This window comes from Odocoileus virginianus, chromosome 8, assembly GCF_023699985.2.
Source record: "Odocoileus virginianus isolate 20LAN1187 ecotype Illinois chromosome 8, Ovbor_1.2, whole genome shotgun sequence".
Taxonomy (NCBI): Eukaryota; Metazoa; Chordata; class Mammalia; order Artiodactyla; family Cervidae; genus Odocoileus; species Odocoileus virginianus.
Genome location: NC_069681.1, coordinates 26561943 through 26586610, shown reverse-complemented (window position 1 = coordinate 26586610; position 24668 = coordinate 26561943). Strand labels below are relative to the sequence as shown.

At 50.6% G+C, this 24668-nt stretch overlaps 1 protein-coding gene across 7 annotated transcripts in view; it reads left to right on the top strand.

Moving 5' to 3' along the window:
• Window positions 1-24668, top strand: part of MYO16 (myosin XVI) — a 499683-nt gene that overhangs the window by 451417 nt on the left and 23598 nt on the right. For all 7 annotated transcript variants that reach the window (XM_070471419.1, XM_070471420.1, XM_070471417.1 and 4 more), the window contains one exon: window positions 19575-19733. In XM_070471419.1, the coding sequence (XP_070327520.1) occupies window positions 19575-19733 (159 nt within the window). The remainder of the gene's footprint in view (window positions 1-19574; window positions 19734-24668) is intronic.

Below are 24668 nucleotides of genomic sequence, written 5' to 3'. Positions count from 1 at the left end.
TCCAGAGAGGCGAGAGAGCAAGCTCTGGGTGCCCTGCCCTCCCCAGGCAGGGCAGGCGGCAGACGGGTCCACCCCATTTCAAGGGGAGGCCCTACCTTGGGGGGCATAGACCCCCCCGTGGGTCTGTGACTGAGCCCCGCGTGGCCTGTGAACCCCAGCGGTGCGCTCGGACCTTGTTTGGGGAGAGGTTGCCCAGACTTCATCACGGAGCACTGATGAGCAGGGCGCGGGGCGGGGGCACAGCTGGCGGCCCCAGAGCAGGAGCTCGTTGCTGCGGTAGCGTCTAGGAGAGCCTCCCGCCTCGGGGGCTGACCCGCGAGCGGGACGCCTGATGGGCGATGATGGGGGTGAGAGGCAGGGGTCTGGGCGTTCTCCAGGTGGGTGCAGAGGAGGGGAGCAGGCGGGGCAGCGCCAGGAGCCCGTGTGTGGCAGCCCTGTCTCCGAACATGAGCTCAGGGTACCTGGTCCTGTTAGCATCTGGCCACGAGCCTTGAAGTCCTCCCTGGAGGCTCAGTGGGGAAGAATCCGTCTGCCGGTGCAGGAGACCCAGGTTCCATCCCTGGGTCGGGAAGATTCCCCTGGAGAAGGGAATGGCAACCCACTCCAGTGTTCTTGCCTGGAGAATCCCATGGACAGAGGAGCCTGGGGGGCCGCAGTCCATGGGGTCGCAAAGCGTCAGACACGACTGAGCGAGTAAACAATAACAACGTTCTTTCAGTGTAAGCTTCTAGATAGAGACCCTTTCTCCCCTCCCGTCCCGCAAACGGGCCTCCGCAGTATCAGGGACCCGCAGCACGCAGGTGGAGCCAGAATCCCTCCTCTGGTTGGGAAGGATTGTCTCCTGCTTTGCTTTGTCTCTGCCTCTGTAAGGTTCTGCCTGGGAACAGCTCCTCATTACAGGTGAGCAGTCACTCACAGCAGCTGCTTTCACTTGCAAAGCGCTCAGCCAGCATCTTGCCTTGAGGAAGTGCCCCTCTCTGCGGGGCCTGAGTGTCCGTCCTGGGAGTGCGGCGTCTCGGATGCCTGCTCGGGGCTGGCCGCACGGCAGAGCTACAGGGAGCTCCCCCCGTCCCAGGGACCACGCTGAGGGCTGCTCGGCTGGTCAGCGGTGCTTCTCAACAGCCAGCTCGAGCCAGGGCAGGAGAAAGGCGTGCCCGCGTGCTCAGTCACTCAGCTGTGTCCGACTCTTTGCGACCCCGTGGACTGAAGCCCACAGGCTCTTCTGTCCGTGGAATTCTCCGAGCAAGAATACTGGAGTGCATTGCCATGCCCTCCTCCAGGGGATCTTCCCGAATGAGGACTTGAACCCCTGTCTTGTGTTCCCTGCACTGGCAGGATTCCTGGGAAGCCCGGGAGAAAGGCACACAGCCCAAAAAAGCCGACTTCATCTGTCTCTACAGCAACTATTTATTTCCTAGATTATGTGGCTATAGAAACAGATATAGCTACAGATATAGACATTCAAACATATCTATATAGAGATATAGATACTGTAATTGCAAAATTAGAAGCACGGCTGAAAAAACAACAACAACAAAAACTAGTGTCAGCCCCATACTCAGAGCCCTCAATACATATCTGTTGGGAGGATCTTAAACTCAAAGGCCTCCTGAGCTTGCTACTGCCTCTGGACGTGGCTGCGACATTCTCTGAAACCCAGGCGTCAAACCAAGCAGGGAGTTGTGACAATTAAATATTTAGATCAACCTGATCAAAAAGTTACCCTGCGAATGGTGTGAAATTCTCCCGGGAAATTTCCTTCATGGCTTGGCTGTGAATCTGCAGCCGCCAGCATGCCGTCAGACCAGAGATAGGGAGCGTGCATAAAGAGTTCATCATTCCTGAGACGAGCCAGAGGACTCAGAGGGGTCATCCCAGCTGGACCGTTCTCCAGCGCGCCATCCAGGGGGAGGAGATCTTTTGTACCTAGAATTCTGGGGGGGAAAATTCAGTCTTTTCAGAGGTGGATTATCTTTCATAAGCAGTACGTATTTTTCATACCATCAGCCCATTAAAGCAAGCAGCCACTGTGTGTTGGAGGGGGTGGTCTCTAGACTAGATTTCGAATTAAACTCCCACTTGGGGCTCCAAAGAGAGAGCCAGTGCTTTAGCCTCTAAACCAGTCAGTGACTCTCCCATAGCTAGTTAATAAAGACCTTCCTGGCTATCTGCATCTCATTATTGCCACATAATACAATATCCCAGGGTGTTCTTCCTTTTGTGAAGAAATGCTTAGAAGCTACAGGGTGCGTGGATGTTTTCCTGAAGATGACCTGGATCACTGGCGTGTTCTCTCTCCTTAAGAGTATCGGAAGAGAAAGACCCGTTTCTTAACTCCCTAAGTGTTTAGGGCCTTTATGCCGACCTGAATCATTTTTGTGATTAATTCTCAGATTAACCTGGAAAATTCCACACCACCTGAGAGCTCTCTACATTCGGTGTCATTTTTGCCAGCCCTGCATCCTATGAGTCAGCAGTCACCTCACACCCACTGTGTGTGAAGCTTCTCAGGCCTTTTGCTGCCCTGGTTTTCACTTCTCCCTTTTTCCAATTTCTTCTTGACGTCTGTAATGCTCATCCTTAGACATCGTACACTGGCAGTTACTGGGGAGCTGCAGTTTGACATGCAACTGAGACATGTTAGTTGTAATAAACCGATCAGTGACAATCTCACTCACTTTGCTCCCCACGCATGTGACTCAGTCTTAAAATGTGCAGGAACCAAACCACGGCTGTGAGAGTTGGGCCATAAAGAAAGCTGAGCGCTGAAGAACTGCTGCTTTTGAACTGTGAGTTGGAGAAGACTCTTGAGCGTCGCTTGGACTGCAAGGAGATCCAACCAGTCCATCCTAAAGGAAATCAGTCCTGAATATTCATTGGAAGGACTGATGCTGAAGCTAACACTCCAATCCTTTGGCCACTTGATGCGAAGAACTGACTCCTTGGAAAAGACCCTGATGCCAGGAGGGATTGGGGGCAGGAGGAGAAGGGGACGACAGAGGACGAGATGGCTGGATGGCATCACCAACTCAATGGACATGAGTTTGAGTAAACTCCTGGAGTTGGTGATGGGCAGGGAGGCCTGGCGTGCTGCAGTCCATGGGGTCACAAAGAGTCAGACACAACTGAGCGACTGAACTGAACTGAACCACAGCAGACATGAGCTAGATCTGAGATGACACAGGTTTACAGTGGAACACTCAGGGTACCATACCTGCGAATGTGCGCCTCACCCAAAGTCCTACAAAACCTGCAAAAGAGTTTCTTCACACCCCAGACTTTGGCTCAAAATCAAACACACTCTTCCCCAAAAATGTCCACTTTAAAGAATGGAGGAAGTGGCGTGTACACCGTGGGTGCAACAGGGTAATTCCTGAGCAAAGTTGTGTTTCCCATCTTGGTTTTATTCTCCTCCTTTGAAGTGGGAAGATCCAGGAAGGAGTAAGTAGCAGACAGAAGACTTGAGCAGAGCGGTGGGTGGAAACTCTCCCCATGCAGCTGTGCACACGTTACTGAAAAGCAAACCAAAGCTCGCAGCCCTTAAGTTACTTCCTGAAGTCACGTCTCTTTCTGGAGTGAGTTCCAGTTCTCAGGGGCGCTCACCTGGGTGGGGTCGGGCTGGTTTAGGAGCAGAATGGAGGCACACACCTAACACAAGCGACTGCAGTAGGCCAACCTGCCCGGTGGCTCAGCAGGAAAGAGCCCGCCTGCCGCGCGGGAGACCTGAATTCCATCCCTTAGGTCGGGAAGATCCCCTGGAGGAGGAAATGACACGCTCTCCAGTATTCTTACCTGCAGAATTCCCTGGATGGAGGAGCCGGGCAGGCTGCAGTCCATGTGGTCGCTGAGGAGTCAGACACGACTGAGCAACTAAACCACCAGCCCGGCAGCACTCTTCCCAGTTTGCGTACCTTTTTTCAAGTAAATAACCAGTGCCCAGCAATAGATTCTGTAGAGCTAAAGAGATTTTTGTTTTTATTTTCATGAAAATTGTATTGAGTTTATTTTGTCTCTTGGTATCTGTTGTTTACTTGCTAAGTCATGTCCAACTCTTTGCAATCCCATGAACTGCAGCACGCCAGGCTTCCCTGTCCTTCACTGCCTCCCAGAGTTTGCTCAAACTCATGTCCAGTGAGTCAGTGATGCCATCGAATCATTCATTCCCTGTCACCCTTTCTCCTTCTGCCCTCAATCTTTCCCAGCATCAGGGTCTTTTCCAATAGTCAGCTGTTCACAACACGTGGCCAAAGTACTGGAGTTTCAGCTTCAGCATCAGTCCTTCCTGTGAATATTCAGAGTTGATTTCCTTTAGGATTGATTGGTGTGACTTCCTTGTTGTCCTTGGTATTTAACCACCTTTATATATAGCTCGTGATGGAATCTCTCTTGGAGTTTTAATAGAAAACTGTGCTAAAAAGAACTACTTCGGTCCTTAAGAACAATGTAATCCTTTGCTCCATCTCAGACACCAGCTTGTGCTCCTGTCATAACATGCTTTCTAGTACCTTCTGGCCACCCCCTGCCCCATCATGTGAATCTTAGCACAACCAGAGACGTGACTGCATCATTTACGTGTCAAATGAGACCATCAAACTCCAGTTGCTGGCACTCATTTCACTGATGTAGTCACAGCTAAGAGGGGAATCTCCTCTGTTCCCTTACTCCGGCTGGAAATCTCGTCTAATTTCTGCAGCCGTGACAGACATGCGGGGCAGAGGCGCTGGGCTTCTGTGTGGTGATGGGGGATCATACAAATGTCTCTTTAATCTGATGCTCATTAGACAGCCCACTGATGTGGTCCAGCTGCTAACCAGAAAGCGTTTCCATTGCTGCAGGGGTGGAATCCATCATAGGGACCCTTCGTAATGACTTTAGGGAAAAGGTTCCATTTTCCAGATAATACAACCATTCTGTGACATCACCCCCAAGACACGTAGTTCTTTTCAGGATTAAAAACATCAGAGGTTAACGTCAAGCAAAACCATTTCATGAGCAGCCACGTTTTGTGTTGCTGTTTGCTACTTGCCTCAAGTTTTCAAAGATGGTTGGGGAAAAAAAATCATAAATAAAAGGGGCAGACTTCATTCATTCATTCGAAATATACATTGAGGATGTGTTTTGTACAGGGTATTGTCCTAAGCTGTATTGGTTTAAAAGTAAAATATGGAATCGGCTCGCAAGCAGCTCACAAGGTCCCTGGACAGCAAGAAATGCTGTCGGTAAAGATACTGTTTGGGTTTCTCAAACGGCTTACCCCTAATGCTTGAGAAATCTGCATTTTTATTCGATTCATTCTGCTCTCTTTGACTGTTCAATGCTTATCATGACGCACTAAATTGATTCTTTTCAACCCATACATATGTCCTTTGAAACTGATCCCAAATGAAGGTAGGATTCCTTTGGAGTAAAGAGGGGAGAATGAGACCAAAGCAGCTAGAGAAAGAGGGGGTACACTACCTCAGGCTGAGACCGGGGCATCTTACAACCCTGAGGAAGAAGGTTTATCCAAGTGCGTGATGGCATCACCACGTAATGCTTTGGAGGAGCTGCACCAGGGGGTGTGAAAAGGGTTCTTCTGTGTTCTTTTATGTGTAAACAAACAGCTTAAAAATGACAGATGAGAGATGCCGGGTGGTGGGCATATGAGGAGGGGGCCCCCATCTCCTACCCGGCTCTGAGGGGCTTTCTCCCAGTGGTTCCAGGGGGAAATGAGGGCCACTGGCGACCGGCTCAGCCTGCCCTCCCTGCAGAGTCCCAGCGACTCCTCCTTCCTGAGTGACCGACATCGCCACGAAGCGGCAGCTCCGGGGACCTTCAGTCCCAGGCATGGAGGCTTGGGGGGCCACGCAGGGTCGGGGAGGCCAGCCAGCCCCCCTCCATAAAGGACACAGCCACAGGAGCCATCAGAGGGACTGGCCACGTGGCTGGAGAATTGTGACAAGACTTTTAAGTCTGTGTAGATATTTTTAATCTGTTATGTAAGGCCTCGGAGCTGCTGGGCGGCAGCCACTGGTGTGGGCAGTGGGGCTGATCCACACACGTGCACGGCATCTCCAGGCTGTGAAACTGTGGGCAGACGTCTGTAGCGGGGGGACTGCTGCTGTCCTGAGCCCCCCGGGGCTCCCAAGTGCGCTCCCCCTTCCTGGGGCCTGCTACCCCAGGCCTGCCTCCGTGAAATGCAGACTCAGGCAGAGGCTCAGGGTGTGTGGCTTCTGCCTGCTCCCACGGGCCCTGATCTGTGCCCTTGGGGGCCTTAAATACCTTGTGTATGTGTTTGTCACTCCGCCGTGTCTGACTCTCACGAGCCATGACCCCGTGGACTGCAGCCCGCCAAGCTCCTCTGTCCATGGGATTCTCCAGGCAAGAACACTGGAGTGGCTTGCCATTACCTTCTCCAGGTTATCTTCCAAACTCAGGGATGGAACTCAGGTCTCCTGCATTGCAGGCAGCTTCTTTACTGACTGAGCCAGTAGGGAAGGCCCTTTAAATACCATGGGTGGATAAATTTTACAGTTAGTTCTGAACAAGGGTTTTGAAAAGATTCAACATACACCACTGCTGTTTGGGTTTTCGCTTGCATTGATTTCACTGGCTCTCTGACTCAGCTGCAACCATACCAATGAGATGAACGCCAGAAATGAAAGTCTGACTGTCTCGTACGACGTGTGATTCAGCCATACGTCCGGTTATGCCAAGGTTCATTTGCTGGGGCGGGGGCCTGGCCAGAAGACGCTAGAAACCATTTTACAATGGATGCACAACCTAGCGTCCCTGACGTGGAACAAACGTAGATTATATTTTTCTCAAGGACCGAAGTAAAGAATGTAAGCAGTGTTAGTCGATCAGTCATGTCCAATTCTTTCCAACCCCCTGCCAGCCTCCCCTGTTCATGGCATTCTCTAGGCAAGGATACTGGAGTGAGTAGCCATTCCCTTCTCCAGGGGATCTTACCAACCCAAGGATCGAACCTGGGTCTCCTGCCTTGCAGGCAGATTCTTTACCGCCTAAGCCACCGGGGAAGCCTGGTGAAGGACTGAAGTAGTTATTCTTAAAGCAATTTATCTATTAGAAACCCAAGTGAGGCTCTATTAAGAGCTATATATAAAGGTAGTTAAATACCAAGAGACAAAATAGAGTTAATACAGTTCTTGTGCAAATGAAAAGATAAATAAATAAGCAGTTCCTGTTCGGAAGGGGTCTGCTGATTCTGGGCGTCGGCTGTTCTCCTGGGAAAGGATGTGGGAACTGAAGATAGAGCTGTCCTGGGGGCACTCGCCTCTTTTCTTTCCAGATGGTAGTGTTATCAGCCTCCCATCCCTGTGACGCCAGGCACATGTCACAAATACTGAGCGCTCCCAGAAGAATAACAGGAATAAGCCCCCTCTGCCTCTGCGTCTGGAGGGAGGGGGACACACGCTGTCCCCCCAGGGCAGCTGTGCAGGTGTGGTGTTCTTGACCTCGTGGGTTTACATCACCACCTGGCATTGAGGAAATGTAGAAACACCAGGTAAACAAATGCCCGTGCGACCTCGGAGGTTAGACACTGTAGGAATGGGTCTGAGCCAGGCCAGCTCGTTTAGATGTTGCATATTCAGCTACTTATGGGCTTCCCAGGTGGCTCAGTGGTAAAGAACCTGCCTGCCAATGCAGGAGACTCAGGTTCAACCCCTGAATCGGAAAGATTCCCTGGAGAAGAGAATGGCTACCCACTTCAGTATTCTTGCCTGGGAAATCCCATGGACAAGTGAGCCTGGTGGGCTACAGTTCCTGGGGTCGAAAAGTTGGACACGACTGAGCGGCTAAACATCCGCAACGTTCAGCCACTTACAGGGAAGATGAGCTCCAGGGAAGGGAATAGTGGCCAGGCCTCTTCCAGCTATGGCACGGACAGGGGAGATGGACCCAGAAGGGGCCAGCTGGTCAACCTGGAAAGAAAACTGGCACCACATAAATTTCTGTGCCTTTTTGGGTTCTGCAAACCTTATTTATACTGACAGTCATTTTTTAGCTTTACTATGGGTACATTCTTGCCCTGCTCAGCACATATGTTGTTGAAGATATCACTCTGTTTCCTGCTTCGGTTGGTGTTTTTAGCACAAGCCATCTCCCCAAGACTTGGCAGGGGAGTGGGTGGTGGGAGCTGGCAGGGGTGGGCGGGGTGGCCAAGGAAGCCCTTTCTTTCCATCCAGCTTAACCCCAAGCGTCAGTCTTGGTGGCACTTTCTGCTGCAGAAGAATGCTCGCCTCCGAGTTCTAGAGCAGTTTTCATCTACTCAAGGGGGGTGATTTCATAAGGGAGGGCCGGGGCCGGCTCTGGCCTCTCGGGGTAAGAAGCAGGTCTGGTAGTTACGTTTGCTCAAGCCGCCCATCCTCGCCCGTCCCAGTGTTGTGTTTTGCTTCTCCTTGGGTAATCAGTACCTGTAGAGATATGACCGTGTGTGGAATGTGGCTGCCACACGACCTGTTGCATGGACCACCGTGGTCCCCCTTCCCCATCACGGGCAGACACGGATGCTGTCTCTTGACTCATTTCGGTGACTATTAGCAAAGCTGTGATGAAGTCTGATTCCTGGGACTGAGGGTCATTTAGACGCACACCACTGAAAACACACCCCTGCAGTGTGTGTGCTGATGGCATCTCTTTGCTAACGGGCCCTCTGCTCACATGTGACATCTCCTTACGTAGCTCCACGTGGGAAATCTCTCTTCCTGTTTGAGTTTAGGCCCCTCCACTGCGTCTGGGTGAATCCCGACACTTGACGTTTGTCTTTCTCTGAGACAAGATGCCAAATGTCTGGATTATACTATCATGGGCAAGAAAAAAGTCTAATTCATGTTCTAGAAGCCTGTTATGGAACAGGGAAGGGGGGACTGTGGAGTGATTTCTGGGTCCCTATTTGTGCCTTTTACTCATGTGCAATAATGTAAGACTTCAGGCATTGTTCCTTGAAACACAAAGTATTGAATCAAGTTAGTCTGTCAGTTAAACCTGGGTCTTCTGCGTTGCAGGTGGACTCTGCATCTGAGCCACCAGGAAAGCCCCCTAAAGTAGCAAACAGATTTAGTTTAACACAAGCCGGAGGCTGATTTGGGGTCTGAGCGGTCCCGCTTATATGCAGTGACACACCACCTACGTGTGTCCGTCGGCAGAGACTGCGAGCTGCAACTTCTGAATTCTAGAACCAAGAGCCTGAGAAGCAGCGGGTCCATGCCTAGCTCCCTCTCAGCCTGTGTACTTTTCCTTAACGCCAGACAGGGTAAAAACAAATGCGTGCCTGCCTGCAGTGGCCTTTCTGCAGAGGAATTTTCCTATAGAGTTGCAGAACGAACGATAGCCAGCATGAGTAATGAGTCTCAAATGCATCCTCACATTTTTTATGCCTTGCAGAGCACTCTCAGCATTAAATCAAACAGCTACAGTTTGTTTTGCTCCTGCGTTACTGGAACCTGGACTGTAGTCTCACCCATTTCCAACACACAGCCTAGAACCACCTCAAGTTCAGGTACCTAAGAGAGAAGTGATGTGTTGAGCAGGCTTCTTAAAGAAAGCCTCCCTCGCTCAGCCCCTCCTCGTCCCCCTGACCCTTCTTCGGCATTCGGTACCATCAGCCCCCCGGCCCTGCCAGCTGCCCCCGTCCCAGCCCGTCTGCTCCCCCCCACCCCGAGTCTCCAGCCGCCTGTTTGTATCCACTGCCACGTGTGCTCTGCCTTTTGCCTCCTTCCTTGTAGGAATGTCGCTTTTCCTGGGAGAAATTCTCCGTCCCGAGGGATTTTTAAGTCTCCCCTAGACATTCCCTCTTCAGTCCTAGTAAATGCTCTTGTCCAAATCATCGCCACTGGCTTTAATAACCCCCAAGGGCTTCCCAGGTGGCGCAGCGATAAAGAATCTGCCTACCAACACAGGAGACATAAGGGATGATGTTCGATCCCGGGGTCGGGAAGATCCCCGGGAGAAGGAAGTGGCAACCCACTCCAGGATTCTTGCCTGGAGAATCCTATGGACAGAGGAGCCACAGTCCACGGGATCACAAGAGTGGGACACGACTTAGCAACTAAACAACGGTAAGGACTACAGGTGCTGTCACTCCGGAGCCCACGTTCGTGGCCCCAGACGCGTGCTCATCGCTGGTCCTGACTTAGCCCCCGCCCCTGGGCTCGCAGGGATCCGTAACTCAGCTGACCCCCGACTTCTACTCGGCCTGCCGCTGCCCGAGGCTCAGTTCTCCCTGCGTTTCGGTTCCTAAGCCCTCTTTGAAGCGGTGCGCCGTCCACATCTGGTGCCGGACTGCTAGCGCAGCGTCCCTCCCATCTCACCGGCCCGCCCCGGGCGGGCCGAGCCGGGGCCGGGCCCTCGAGGGTCTGGCCCTGCCGCCCCACGTTGGCCTTCCCTGGCCCTCCTCCTCCTCGCCAGCCCCGCCCGTGCTTCCGTACCGCTGGGCCCCGGCCGGTGCGCGCCCTGCGGGGCTCCCCCGGCCGCCGCAGCCCCGGCTCTCCCGCGCAGGCCCGGGCGATTGCCCGACCTCCCTCTCCGCGTGAGCTTCCCCGCTGCTGCATCCCGGCCTTCCCGAGCAGGCCCTTCTGAGCTGTCACCTGCCCAGCGGGCTGAGAAGAGACACCCGTTAGGACGCGCACCGGGTGTGCCTCCCCCTCGTGTTGGCCTTTTAAGTGTCAACGGCTTTAACACACACGCAAAAAAAAAGCCCGGGCAAAACCTTCACTCCGCCCAGGAGAAGGAGAACATTCCAGAATATCCATCCCCATTTCCCCCGGCGTGGTCGGACAGTGCTCTGCGCTTTTCCTTCTTGCAGTCATCCGTGGGTTCCACACATCCCTGTCACTCACTGTCTCACCGCCCTCCTGGGATGGGAACGTTTGAGAAATCACGTCTTTCAGATATATCTTTCTGGAAAACCGTTTGGCTTAACTCAGCATGCAGCCTGAACTGTGTAGAACTTAGTGTCTGGACTCCATCCCTGAAGGAATCTCCCGGTGCGGAGGAGGAACGGGCTTGGCTCAGGCTCTCCACTCGGCAATTCCCAGGAAGCCCCCGAGGCGGCCCCCCGCTCAGGGGCATCTCAGCGTTCCCCCGGCCGAGGGGGAATGAACCGGCCAGCCTGCCTTTAGCCACCAGCTAGTCTTCCAGCTCTTTAGTCTTCCAGCTCTGGACTTGCCCTGTGGCTCAGCTGGTCAAGAATCCGCCTGCAGTGCGGGAGACCTGGGTTCCATCCCTGAGTTGTGAAGATCCCCTGGAGAAGGGACAGGCTACCACTCCAGTGTTCTGGCCTGGAGGATTCCATGCACTGTATAGTCCATGGGGTCGCAAAGAGTCAGAGACGACTGAGCGACTTTCACTTTCACTTTCCAGCTCTGGATTGGGAAGTTCTCTCAGCCACTAGCTGTGCTCACGGGTTTCTCTAGCTCCCCGGACCTCTTCAAGGAGCCGTCTCCCCTCTAGTAAGAAGCTTCTCTCCCCTCTTGAAAATCTTGACCTCCGTTTCCCCAGAGAAGTTCTCCTCCTCAGCTTCTGTCTCCCCTCTGCTTTCTCCCCCCGAGAAATCCCTAGCTCCTCTCCTCCGGCAGACCCGTCCCCTCCCTGAACTCACACTGCCACGTCCAGGTAAACCTGCATTCTAGTCCCATGCCCGGTGAGGAGTGGGCTCTCTCTGCTCGGAGGTTGCCCTGAGGACCCGTGTAAACAGCATCAGGCTTGCACGGAGTGTCAGTGAGGTCCAGCATTTCGCTGCTCTGTCATCCTCCGGGACGTGGCCTCGGGAGCGGCAGGCCCCAAGGGTCAGGATTGGGCCAGCTGAGTTACTGCCAGAGTCCTCTATGCCTGCAGCAGGCTCTTTTTTTTTCTTCCTGTTTTCAACAAATTGAACTTATACAATTGGGGGAAGGAGGAACTTTAAGAAAAAGAGTAAAAATGACCCAAATTTAAGGAGCGACGCGGACATTTATTTAACATGAGAAGATCAGTCAAATCAAAATACTCGTTATTCTATGCTTAGAAAAGTGCCTGCCCACGGTGGACGCTTGATGAAGATCTGTTGAAAGAAGAAGAAAAATAACAAATGTCTTGCTACAACAGTTATAGAAATTCGGTCAAAAAGAGCAGTCAGGTCACAGATGTGAACTGGGTGCTTTGCCTGACTTAGAAATGACCTTTGCAAGTGGGGTGGAGTCTGGAGACTCTTCTTTAGCCTTGGGTTCCACTCACCTCTACTCATCTCCAGCTGCTAAGAAGTCACAGTCAATATTGATGTTTTTTTTTAAAAAAAGGGACTATATATGGACTTTGTGGAACAATAATGAAATAATTATCAGTGGTGATTGTTGGGAAAATAGTGAAAACATGAAACCTCCCTCCATCGGTCAGGGATAGATTTCCAACATCCACACGTCTTTTCTTCTGCGAGTTAACACTCAGTAGAAATCAAACAGCTCTGGCCCTTTGGTTTCGTTTGTTTTTTTAAAATATGGTGTTATTATTGACTGTATTCCCTACACTGTCTGTTTCACTCAGTTATTTTGTAACTGGGCGGTTCCTCCCAGTCTCCCTCGCCTATTTCTCTCATCCCCCTCCACCCTTCCCTCTGGTAACGGCCTGTTAACACCTCTGACTCTATTTTGTCATGTTTGTTCATTTCTCTTGTTTTCAAAATTCCGCATACAAGTGAAGCATGCAGCAATTTGTCTTTCTCTGTCTGACTTATTTCACTTAACACAGTACCTCCACTCGGGTTGTCCGAAATGGCACGATTTCATTGTTCGTGGCTGAGTAGTAGTCCGTGGTGGGTGTGTGCCACACCTTCTCATCCATTCATCCGTCCAGGGGCACTTGGGTTGCTTCCATTTCTTGGCTGTTACGTCTTGTCCAATTTAGCAGTCTTAGGTGGAAAGAAAACAGCTCTGGCCCTTTGAATGAGTAGAACACGTTTACCTCACACAGTGTGAAATTTCCCTCTACCTTATAATTTTATAAGTAGTGGTTAAAACTCATAGGCATATCATTAACAGTGGAAATCCTTTTATGTGTTTCCAATAATCTCATGTGAATGGGGAGAAATAATTGCTGAGATGCATGAGTTTTCTAGAATAATTCACATGAGTTTTTCAGTTAGTAAATTTGTCGACTCTTTTCCACTTACACATAGCATGGTTTCTTTTAGAAAGTGGGTTTTTGTATAACGTTATTGTTATATTCATTCATTCATTCTTCATCCTTTTTTCTGTTCCTTTCAACAAATATTTATGGAGCACCTACTATATGCAGGCACTTTTGACACCAAGACTGCCGTTAAACTCATGGCATCAGTTTTCTGGAGGAAGAGACAGAAAATAAGCCAACAGTTGACATGTAGCATGCCGTATGGCGAGAAGGACCTTCTCCTTTGGTGAGAAGGACAGAAATTGACCCGGGTGAGGAGAAGGGTGCTGTTTTCTCGAAGGTGGTCGGGAAGGTCGTTCTGCTCAGGGTGGTTTGAGCTGAGCCCTGAACACAGCACAGAGCCCCCGCCCCACCCCTCGGGCCGCCCCGGGGAGAGTCGGAGGCTGAGTTGAGGGTTGCAGAGACGCTGGCGAAGCTGGGGAGGTGGGTGACGGGTGGGTAGTTGGAAATGAGGTCAAAACAAGCAGGGAGTGAGATCCCGGGGTTGGGGGGTGTGGGTCTCTCAACCTTAAGAAGCCTTTGGATATTGACCTGAACAAAATTAGAAACCAGCAGAGAGACGCGAGTGGGGAAGATCAGGATCTGCCTTGGCTTTATGTTTTTAATGCCAAGGTTTCATTTCTTTTTCCCCCCAGTGTAGTTGCTTTATGATGCTGTGTTCGTTTCTGCCCTGCAGCAGCGTGAATCAGCCACGCGGGCACATGTATCCCCTCCCTCTGCAGCCTCCGTCCCACCCCCATCCCACCCCCAGGTCATCACGGAGCCCCGAGCCGGGCTCCCTGTCTACACAGCGCTTCCCTCCATCTGTTTTACAGGTGGTCCTGTATACGCGCCGATCCCAGTCTCAGTTCATCCCACCCCCAGGTCTTCACGGAGCCCCGAGCCGGGCTCCCTGTCTACACAGCGCTTCCCTCTGTCTGTTTTATAGGTGCTCATGTATATGCGCCGATCCCAGTCTCAGTTCATCCCACCCCCAGGTCATCACGGAGCCCCGAGCCGGGCTCCCTGTCTATACAGTGCTTCCCACCATCTGTTTTACAGGTGCTCATGTATATGCACCGATCCCAGTCTCAGTTCATCCCACCCCCAGGTCATCACGGAGCCCCGAGCCAGGCTCCCTGTCTACTCAGCGCTTCCCTCCATCTGTTTTACAGGTGCTCATGTATATGCTCTGATCCCAGTCTCAGTTCATCCCACCCCCAGGTCATCACGGAGCCCCGAGCCGAGCTCCCTGTCTATACAGCGCTTCCCACCGTCTGTTTTACAGGTGGTCCTGTATATGCGCCGATCCCAGTCTCAGTTCATCCCACCCCCAGGTCATCACGGAGCCCCGAGCCGGGCTCCCTGTCTACACAGCGCTTCCCACCGTCTGTTTTACAGGTGCTCATGTATATGCTCCGATCCCAGTCCCAGTTCATCCTACCGACTCCTTCCCCTGCTGTGTCCACAGGCCCTTCTCTATGTCTGCGTCTCTCTCCTGCAGTGGTACAAGTGAACCTATCTAAGTTAGCTTTTAAAACAGGGTTTGTCCACCTCGGCCCTCCACGGCCAGGTGAATGGACACTGCGGGCCAGGTGAGTCTTTATCCTGGGGTCTGTCCTGGGTATTGTGAGCAGTTTTGCAACATCCCTGCTAGATGCCAGGGGCACCCACCTCCCTGGTGTGACAACCAACAATGTCTCCAGACAGCGTCACATGTCCCTTGGAGGGTTGGGGGGTGCGGTGTCATCTCTTACTGAGAGTCACAGCTTTCAAAACATCACACCCACCCAGGATAACTAATGGATATACAAAAGCTAGCATTGGACTACGGGATTTTTTTTGTTTGTTTGCATTTAGATTTTGAGGTTTGCTTGAATTCTCCCGTTCAATTAATACTCAACCAGAATGTGCCTTCATGGCCTCCTTGTGCTCAGGATTTTATGTTTGAGGCAGATCCCAGCGTGATTCATCCTCCGCAGACCTGTGAGAGCAGCCCCGGGTGGGGTCACAGAGAGTCCGAGTGCACAGGCTGCAAGGAGATTCCACAGGGATTGGAATTATCGAGTGCCAACGCTCCGTCCATCGGAAGTCTGCCCTGAGCTGCAGGGACCACCGATCTCACCAGGTGCACGGACGCAGACGGGACTCTGACACTCCTCTACAGCTCTGGGTGGGGTTTTCCAGCATTCACGCTCCTGCTTGTTTGCTTTGATTCATTGAGAATCGCAAACGTTTTCTTTTGCTGTGACATTTCTTCACCCTCAAAACCCTGAGGACCACGGCTTGGAGGCATGAACAAACCGTGGCTTTACTGGCTCCATGAGGACCACGGCTTGGAGGCATGAACAAACCGTGACTTTACTGGCTCCATGCTATTTTTTTTCCCCTAGTTTTCCATGAAGTATGCATCCAACCTGCGGTTTTATAGCTAAGCCTCCTCCAGGCTTCCTGACAGAGTCCTCTTGCCGTCCTGCTGTTGTAACATCTTCAGTGCTTAAGCAGGGTCACCGGCGCACCTTTGACAGGGCAGGTTGCAGCCGTCCTGCCACGAGACTGACAGCGGGACAGCAGAACCAAATCGTCCAGATCCTCTGCCCCAGCCCCTCACTGTGGTTGTTGAGAGACGAACAAGCTGGAACGCAGACCCTCAGGCACTTGGGTCCACCATGGAATCGGGGCGCTTACGGGCAGAGGCTGAACAGAAAGTAGAAACGGACACTCCCCTGGTTGATATTCATGCATAAGCGTAACCCCAAAGTGAGGGTGTCAGTGTTGAGGTAGCAGCTCTTGTTCCAGTGGCCAGAGGTCTTCAACCTGGGGATCCCAGTTCATTCCCACCAAGGCTTGAGTGACAAAGACCCAGAAGAGAAACTGCCTTATCTTTACATCAGCAGGTGAAATAAGGAGGAAAGGCTTGGTGTAAGAGGCCAAGTCGAGGAATGAGCGTGGGTGGACGGCAGAGCCCTGCACACCCCGGTCTAAACCCGGCGGCTGCACTGACTCACTGTGAGACGTCTGCAGGTGGGTTCACCTCCCCGGGCCTCGTGACGTCATCTGGAAAACAGGCAAGGGGGTGAGGGCTCCACCTCCCTGTTAGGAAAACGAGAACTAAGTCCTGCCTGCAGCAGGAGATTGGCATGTAATGAACACACGGGGAGATGATGATTACTGTAAGAACAATGTGAAGAATAGTCATCAGGGTGACTATGCATTCTTACGTCTTAAGAAGGGCTCACTTCCTTATTCCAACCCAGAGCCATCCTTGGAATAGACAAATGTTTGCTCTTATGGAGATCAAACCAGTCAATCCTAAAGAAAGTCAACCCTGAATATTCCTTAGAAGGACTGACCCTGAAGCTGACGCTCCGAGACCTTGGCCACCTGATGTGAAGAGCTGACACATTGGAAAAGACCCTGATGCTGGGAAAGATTGGAGGCAGGAGGAGAAAAGGGTGGCAGGGGATGAAGTGGTTAGATGGCATCAGCAAGTCCACGGACAATGAGTTTGAGCAAACTCTGGGAGATAGTGAAAGACAGAGGAGCCTGGCCTGCTGCAGTCCATGGGGTCACAGGGCCGGACACGACTGAGCGGCCAAACAACAGCTACACTCACGATAAAAACATGAAGAACACTTCCGTAGACAACATAAGGATTGCAGCCTAACTTGTATGACACATTTTAAAATATTCCTTGGCTGCAGTTGAACCTGTTCATGGGAATTACGAGTTTTTTTTTTTAACTTTTAATAGCAAAAATGGAGGGTTCGACCAAAATTAAATGTATCAATTGTTTATGAGCTAGCAGCTCATTCTGGGGGATGCTAGCATCACACACTCTTACCAAGAGTCCACACACTGTCTCAGAGGATTGAGTACTGAACCCCCAGACCTAAAAGGAGTCCCTGTTACCTGGGGGCAATGCCCTGTTTCACGCCCTGAGCTCAAACAAGACCCCTGGAGAAGGCTCCCTGCCCCACACAGCCCGAGAGCCCGGGCTGCCAGCCCCACTGCCGCCCCGCTGGGAACCCACCGAGGTCCGTCACCCGCTGGCCTGGTCCTTCGCTTGTTGGTTGTTGACCGCATTCCTGGGAGGGGAGCTCCCAGCTCCCTGCCTGTGCCTCATGGTATCCCAGCTCCCGGGGAGAGTCTGGGCAGAGGAACTCTCAGTAAACGGCTGAATTAAAGAATGGAAATAAATAGTTTCAAGAGAAATAAATGCAGATAAATGTGTGTGTGTTGAGACAGCTTTAAATGTGTTTTACTAATTTTCAGAAGATTTTTTGGAAAAAGGCCAAATAGAGTTGACCAAATTGAATAGATACTCTTTCAGCTCCAGCCTGTTGGATGATCTCTGGTTGTCGTGAGCTAAGAGAGTGACGATTCCAAAACCTGACCTTGGCCAGTGTTCCCACGCTGGCCTGGCCAAAGCCTTCTCACTTGTTTATCTATTGATATACATATATATATATATACATATATAGACTTCCCTGCTGGCTCAGATGGTAAAGCGTCTGCCTGCAGTGCAGACCCATGTTCCGTCCCTGGGTTGGGAAGATCCCCTAGAGAAGGAAATGGCAACCTACTCCAGTACTCTTGCCTGGAAAACGCCATGGAGTCGCAAAGACTCAGACAAGACGGAGCGGCTTCACTTTCACTTTCTGTCTCTATGTATAATTTTATTCATTTATTCATTTTGGGCTGTGCTGGGTCTTCCTGCTGCAAGGACTTTCTCCAGTTGCAGTGAATGGGGCTTCTCGTTATGGGGGCTGCGCTCTAGTTGCCGCTCTGGGCCTGCAGGCTTCAGGAGCTGCGGCTCCCAGGCTCTAGAGCACAGGCTCGTATTTGTGGCCCGCAGGCTGAGCTGCCCCGTGGCCCGTGGGATCTCCCCAGATCAGGGACGGAGCCCGCGTCTCCTGCAGTGGCAGGAGGATTCCTGACCGCTGAGCCGCCAGGGGCGCTCTTTTCATGTGTGTTTTAAATGCAAAGAGTCAGGAGCTACTCCCCGGGTCACGGCAATGTAAACACTCCTGGCTGGTTGTGAAAGCCCTGCTCTTTTTGCCCTCCTTCTGTCTGCCCACCGCCTGCCTCTCTAAGCCTGGCACACCCTCCTGTGTGCCCACAGGCACGTGCTCACTCGTAATGGAGTGGATGCCACACAGCGTGGAGGAGGGGGCTCTGAGCAGGACCCCGGGTGGGGAGGGGGCCGCTGAGCTGGGGAGAGGCCACCCCAGGCCCAGAAGCGTGAGTCGGTGTGGGCCTCTGGGTAAGGGCTCCGGGCCTGGGTGCCATCTGAGTGCACGTCTGAAGGGCCAGGGGAGGCAGTGCCCAGGGGGGAGAGCTAGGGCTCCGCCCCGCCCAGCCTCCGGGGTGAGCTCGGCCTTCCTCCTGTCTCCCTCAGCGTCACAGCAGATGGACTGTTCACCATCTGCAAAATCCAATAAAGTGTACCACGTTTCTTATCCTTATGAACAACGCGTTAGCCTAAAACTTCAGGAGGACCTAAGAGACAGGGTGCCCACGTAGCCTGGGCACCCACGGCTACGGGCCAGAAGCAGCATGCCAAATCCTCCTGTCACACAGGAATCCCCCAGGAGTCCTTTTTTTTTCTTTTTTTCCGGCTCCTCAGCCTAATTTGGACAGCGGCTTCTGTGTTTCTGCATCTCAGAGAGCTCAATATAGGACGTGTGTGTTGACATTTAGGTGATTTTCTAATGTACAGAATGCAGAAGTAGGGTTTTGAAGTCTTAATATGCCTAAGTGGGGACTCCCAGATGTCTCAGAGGTAAAGAATCTGCGTTCAGTGCAGGAGACGTGGGTTTGATCCATAGGTGGGGAAGATCCCCTGGAGGAGGGCATGGCAACCCACACGTGTTCTTGCCTGGAGAATCCCTTGGACAGAGGAACCTGGTGGGCTACAGTCCGTGGGGTCACAAAGAGTTGGACAAGACTTAGTGACTGGGCATGTACACAGTCCTAAGTGGATAATAACATATTTTGTAACCATAAAAGTATAGTTTTGTTTTTTTCTTCAAAACTGTCAGTTTGCCTCAGCTCTACTTAAAAACTCAGAAAACTTCTAAAACGTGAATATATCATCACATTTCTTTCAGGAAATAACCTTCACAAGATATGCAGTTCTATAATTACACATATGAAATAAAAAATGTTACAGAATTTTGGAAATAGCAGATTTATGAAATTCACTATTGTCACTTAACGCAGCCCATTACAGGTAACAGGGGTATAGCAGGCTGATGAATATATTGTAGACCATAAATTTAATTAGGGATGATTATTAACTTACTGTTTCAAATGTAATGAGTGTTTGACTTCCTGAGTTTTATTCTTTCATTCCACTATTTGATTCAACTTATTGGGTACATTTGATCAGGAAAGAATCATTTTCTTCCTACAATTTATTTTAGGTTTTGAAACGAACATGAACCTTACTAGCCGAGATGATTTTGGTACTTCAGAAATTACATCAGAGACCCAGGACAGAAATGCAAATAACCATGGGATTCAATTATCTAATTCACTCTCCAGTGCAATGACTGCTGAAAATGGAAATTCCGTCTCAAATGGTAAGCACTTCTTTAAACTTGGAAGTAAACAGATACAAGTTTTAAGTTGTATCAACTTTATAGGGAGAATGAATTTAAAACAAAAATGAAGTAGGCTTAAAAACTTGGAAAAGGCATATAGGATGAAATATCACTGTAGGGTATATTGTCAACTTATTATTTTCAAGTTAAAGAATTAAAATTGCATTCAATATTAGCTAGCTTTTTTTCCCCCAGAGATTTTTGTGGAGTATTTGGTCTGTGGAAGCCAGTATAAACTGAGACTTATCCTGAGCAGAGGAGATGATGATCTAATAGTATTTTTAAAGAAAAACATAATTATTTAAAAAACAAATTTTGTATGTAAGAAAGCTGTGGTACATATACACAATGGAATATTACTCAGCTACTAAAAATAATGCATTTGATTCAGTTCTAAAGACGTGGATGAAACTGGAGCCTATTACACAGAGTGAAGTAAGTCAGAAAGAAAAACACTAATACAGTATATTAATGCATATATATGGAATTTAGAAAGATGGTAACAATGACCCTATATGCAAGACAGCAAAAGAGACACAGATGTAAAGAACAGACTTTTGGGCTCTGTGGGAGAAGGCGAGGGTGGGATGATCTGAGAGAACAGCATTGAAACATGTATATTATCATATGTGAAATAGACCGCCACTCCAGGTTCGATGCCTGAGAGGGTGCTCAGGGCTGGTGCACTGGGACGACCCAGAGGGACGGGATGGGGAGGGAGGTGGGAGGGGGGTTCAGGATGGGGGACACATGTACACCCGTGGCCGATTCATGTCAATGTATGGCAAAAACCACCACAATATTGTAAAGTAATTAAAATAAATTAATTAATTTAAAAAATTTTGTATGCAATAGTTGATTTACAGTTTGTTTCAGATGTACATCAAAGTGATGCAGATACACACACATACACACACACACATATATATTCTTTTTTATATTCTTTTCCCTAATAGGTTATGATAAGCAGTGAGTATAGTTCCTGTTGATTATTTCCATGCCTCAGAAAAGTGAAGGGAAATTGTATTGAAAGAATGGTAAACTCCACACTGTTTTAGGTATCCGATGTGGGTATGTCAGTGGACGTGTCTTATAGAAACTGACTTGGCTGTGTATCTAATAGTCGCTTACACATAGCTTATTCCTTCCACCCTAGAAGCAGCCCAGGGCTTCTAGGTGATGTCTGAAGAGAAAATTCAGACCAACCTTCTCTTGAAGAGCCTGAGGGCATGGGTGTGGGCTGTAATGACGCAGAGCAGGAAGGCCTGAATTCCCGGCTTTCCTCTGAAGGATGTCAGGGGTGCTCACCGAGTCCCCTGGAGGCAGCTGGGATGCGGGGCTGTGTCTCCTAGGACTGTGGGGACAGGCTGTGTCCAGCACCTCCCATGGCCCCAGGGCGAGGTTGAAGGGTCCACGGTAAGAGTCAAACAAAGAACGTGTTGGCCCCAGCTCGTCTGTGAATCGTTTCAGTTCCTGGGGCCGGGCTGAGGTCCTTCAGGACGACAGAGGCCAGAGGCACCCGGAGGAGAGGAGTGCGCGGATCTATCCCAAAGGACAGTGACAGCATCCTTACCTTCAGGATGTCCTACAAACCACCTTTCAAACACAAAGTCCAACACGTCATCAAAAGGGAACGGACACATGAGGACACAAAATAAGATGAAAAATTGTGAGCAGAAATAGCCGTGTATCCACAGGGCCTCAAAAGACGAGTTCAGAAGCACATGCTTCAAAGTAAGTATGTTTACTTTGCCTAAGGAGATAAAAGAATGAAAATCTCAGCAGAAATCAGAAACCATAAAACATATCAAATGGAAATTCGGAGATTGAAGAAGGCAGTCATAAAATTAAGTACAATAGAGGATGAGTTTAAAGTTAATTAGACACAGCCATTAAAAAAAAAAATCCTAGGGAAGAGGAAGATAAATCAAAAAATATCCAGAATGAAGCACAAAGAAGCAGAGTGGAAATTTCAGAAGTCAATTTAAAGACATAAAGGATACGGCCAGAAGGGTTCATTGGAATCCTAGGGAAAGAAGACGGAGTCCGTGGGGGAGAGAAACGATTTTGTGAGAAACTGGAGAGGATCTTCCAACACTGGTGTAAACACAAAGCAAGTGGCTTAAGTCGGCAGTTTCTCATAAACACGCACCTTCCGTGTGACCCAGCAGCCCCACCCTCAAGAGAAATGCAAACAGCGTCCACAGGAACACCTGTATACAAATGCAAATCCCACTCTCATTCATAGTCACTTAAAACTGGAAATCCTAAAGGAAATCAACCCTGAATATTCATCGGAAGAACTGATGCTGAAGCTCCAGTACTCTGGCCACCTGATGGGAAGAGCTGGAAAAGACCCTGATGCTGGGAGAGATTGAGGGCAGGAGGAGAAGGGGATGACAGAGGATGAGATGGTTGGATGGCATCACCGACTCAATGGACATGCGTCTGAGCAGGCTCTGGGAGACGGTGGAGGACAAAGGAGCCTCCGTTCTGCAGTCCATGGGGTCACAGAGTAGGACACAACAGAGCAACTGAACAACACCAAAACGAAATAAAGCAGGTGCCGTCCAGCTGGCGACTGGACAGTATTCGGTATCTGTTGCCCTGTAACAATTACCCTCCACCCCCAGAACTTAGAGGCTGTTGTTCGTAGTATCTGTGGCTCAGGGACCTGGGTGTGGCTGAGCTGAGTGCCTGGGGTTCAGGGTCCCTCACGGGGAAGTGATCAGCCATCAGCCAGAACTGCAGGCGTCTTGAGGCTAGCTGGAGAGATGGTCCAGTTTCAGTGTCACTCACACGAGCATCTCCACAAGGGAGGCCTCACTACAGGGCAGGGGCTTCCCCCCGGAGCAAGCAGTCCACAGGAGAGCTGGGAGGAGCCCCCGGGGTGGGGTGGAAGCCACGCTCGCCGCTCTGCTGCTCCTGCAGGGGACGGCCAGCGCTACGGCCACATCCAGCTTGGTGGCTTCGGGCCACACGTCCAGTCGACTCACAGGAGTGGGTTCCATGAGGTATGAGTGCCTCCAGGTGGGCCCATCAGGGACCACTTCGCAGGCTGCCCAGCACATGGAGCAACTCTGCGATAAAAAAGGATAAACCGCTACTGCAGTTGAGAAAAATGTATGCATCACAAAGGCATTGCACTGCATTAAAAAAAAAAAATCCAAAGACTCTGAGTCCATTTATTTGACATTTTGGAAAATGCAAGCACAGGGACAGTAAGAGATGGGTGGGCTGCCAGAGACCGGGGCTGGGCTGCCTTAAGGAAATATTCAGGCTGGGTGGTCTGTAAGGAGCAGTGGCTTCATGGCCACAGTTGGGGGGCTGGAGTCCAAGGTTAGGGTGCCAGCTTGGGTAGCAGCCCTCCTGTAGGCTACAGGTGGCCGGCTTCTTGCTTGTCCCCCAGTGGTGGAGGGAAGAAGGTAGCCAGCTCTCTGGGGCCACTTTTATAAGGGCACTAACCCCATTTGTGGAGCTTCCACCTTCAGGACCTAATCATCCCAAAGGTTCCACCTCCTAACACCACCACTTTGGGGTTAGGGTTTCAACATGTGAGTTTTAGGGGGACACAGACTTTCAGAGACCTGGTTACCCCCCAAAGGTTCTACCTCCCAATGCCACCACATTGGGGGCTAGAATCCCAACGTATGGATTTTAGGGGGACAGAGACATTAAGACCTCAGCAGACTGCAGACAGGCATGGGATGTTGACAAACAGGAGTGAGTGTGTTCCTACAAATTTGGGCTTCCCTGGTGGCTCAGCTGGTAAAGAATCTACCTGCAATGCAGGAGACCTGGGTCCAGTCCCTGGGTCGGGAAGATCCTCTGGAGGAGGGCGTGGCAACCCACTCCAGTGTTCTAACCTGGAGAATCCCGTGGACAGAGGAGCCTGGCGGGCTACAGTCCACGGGGTCGCAAAGAGTCAGATGTGACTGAGTAACTAAGCACAGCATGTACGATAAAGGTGAGTCTTTCTGTCTATAGTGTGGCTTTTAAAAAATAAATAAAACCCTGAGTAGAATAAATACAAAGAAAGCCACACCTAGGCATAACTTAGTAAACCAAGCCTGAATCTGAAAAGCAGCCAGTGAAAGTGAAAGTCACTCAGTTGTGTCCAACTCTTTGTGACCCCATGGACTATACAGTCCATGGAATTCTCCAGGCCATAATACTGGAGTGATTAGCCTTTCCCTTCTCCAGGGGATCTTCCCAACCCAGGGATTGAACCCGGGTCTCCCGCATTGCAGGCAGATTCTTTAAAGCAGCCAGAGATTAAAATAAAAAGACAAAATACCTTCAAAGAATCAGTGGACATCCAAAGACAATGAAATAACATATTTTTTAAAATGAGGGAGCAGGAAGGTGGGAAGGTAGCCAGGATGGTAGTGCCCTGGCCTCACACTCCTTTCTCTGACTTCCCTCTGGGTCCACTTAAGGTCAAAGCGTGTGTGTAGTTTTTTATCTGAGAATGTTGCTCACCCAAGGATGCTCATTGCTGACCTGCCCAGCAGGAGAAGGTAAATGGATCCTGGATAAAATCTAACAGGCGATTCTCATTGCAAGTCTCACTTTGCTTAGGAGGAGTCACGGGGTGGGGAATTGATTAGAGCAGGGTTTGTTCCAGCTTGGCATGAAGGATCCCAGGGTAATGTGGGAAGGTCCTGTTGGCACCCAGCAAGAAGATTGGTTCAATGGCACACACACATAGAAAAAGCCCCAAAATGTTTCTGAATGCTAGCCACCCCCAGCCCCAACGTTAAGCAGGGATTACATATAAGGGTTGGAAATGTTGGCTCTGAGATGACAGCTTTTTGGTGCCTTGCGAGGAATTGACACAGGGAAGACAGAGAAGGATTTTTATACCGGCCGTAAAGATTTCTAGGGAAAGGACCTGCAGTTACCCAAAAATGT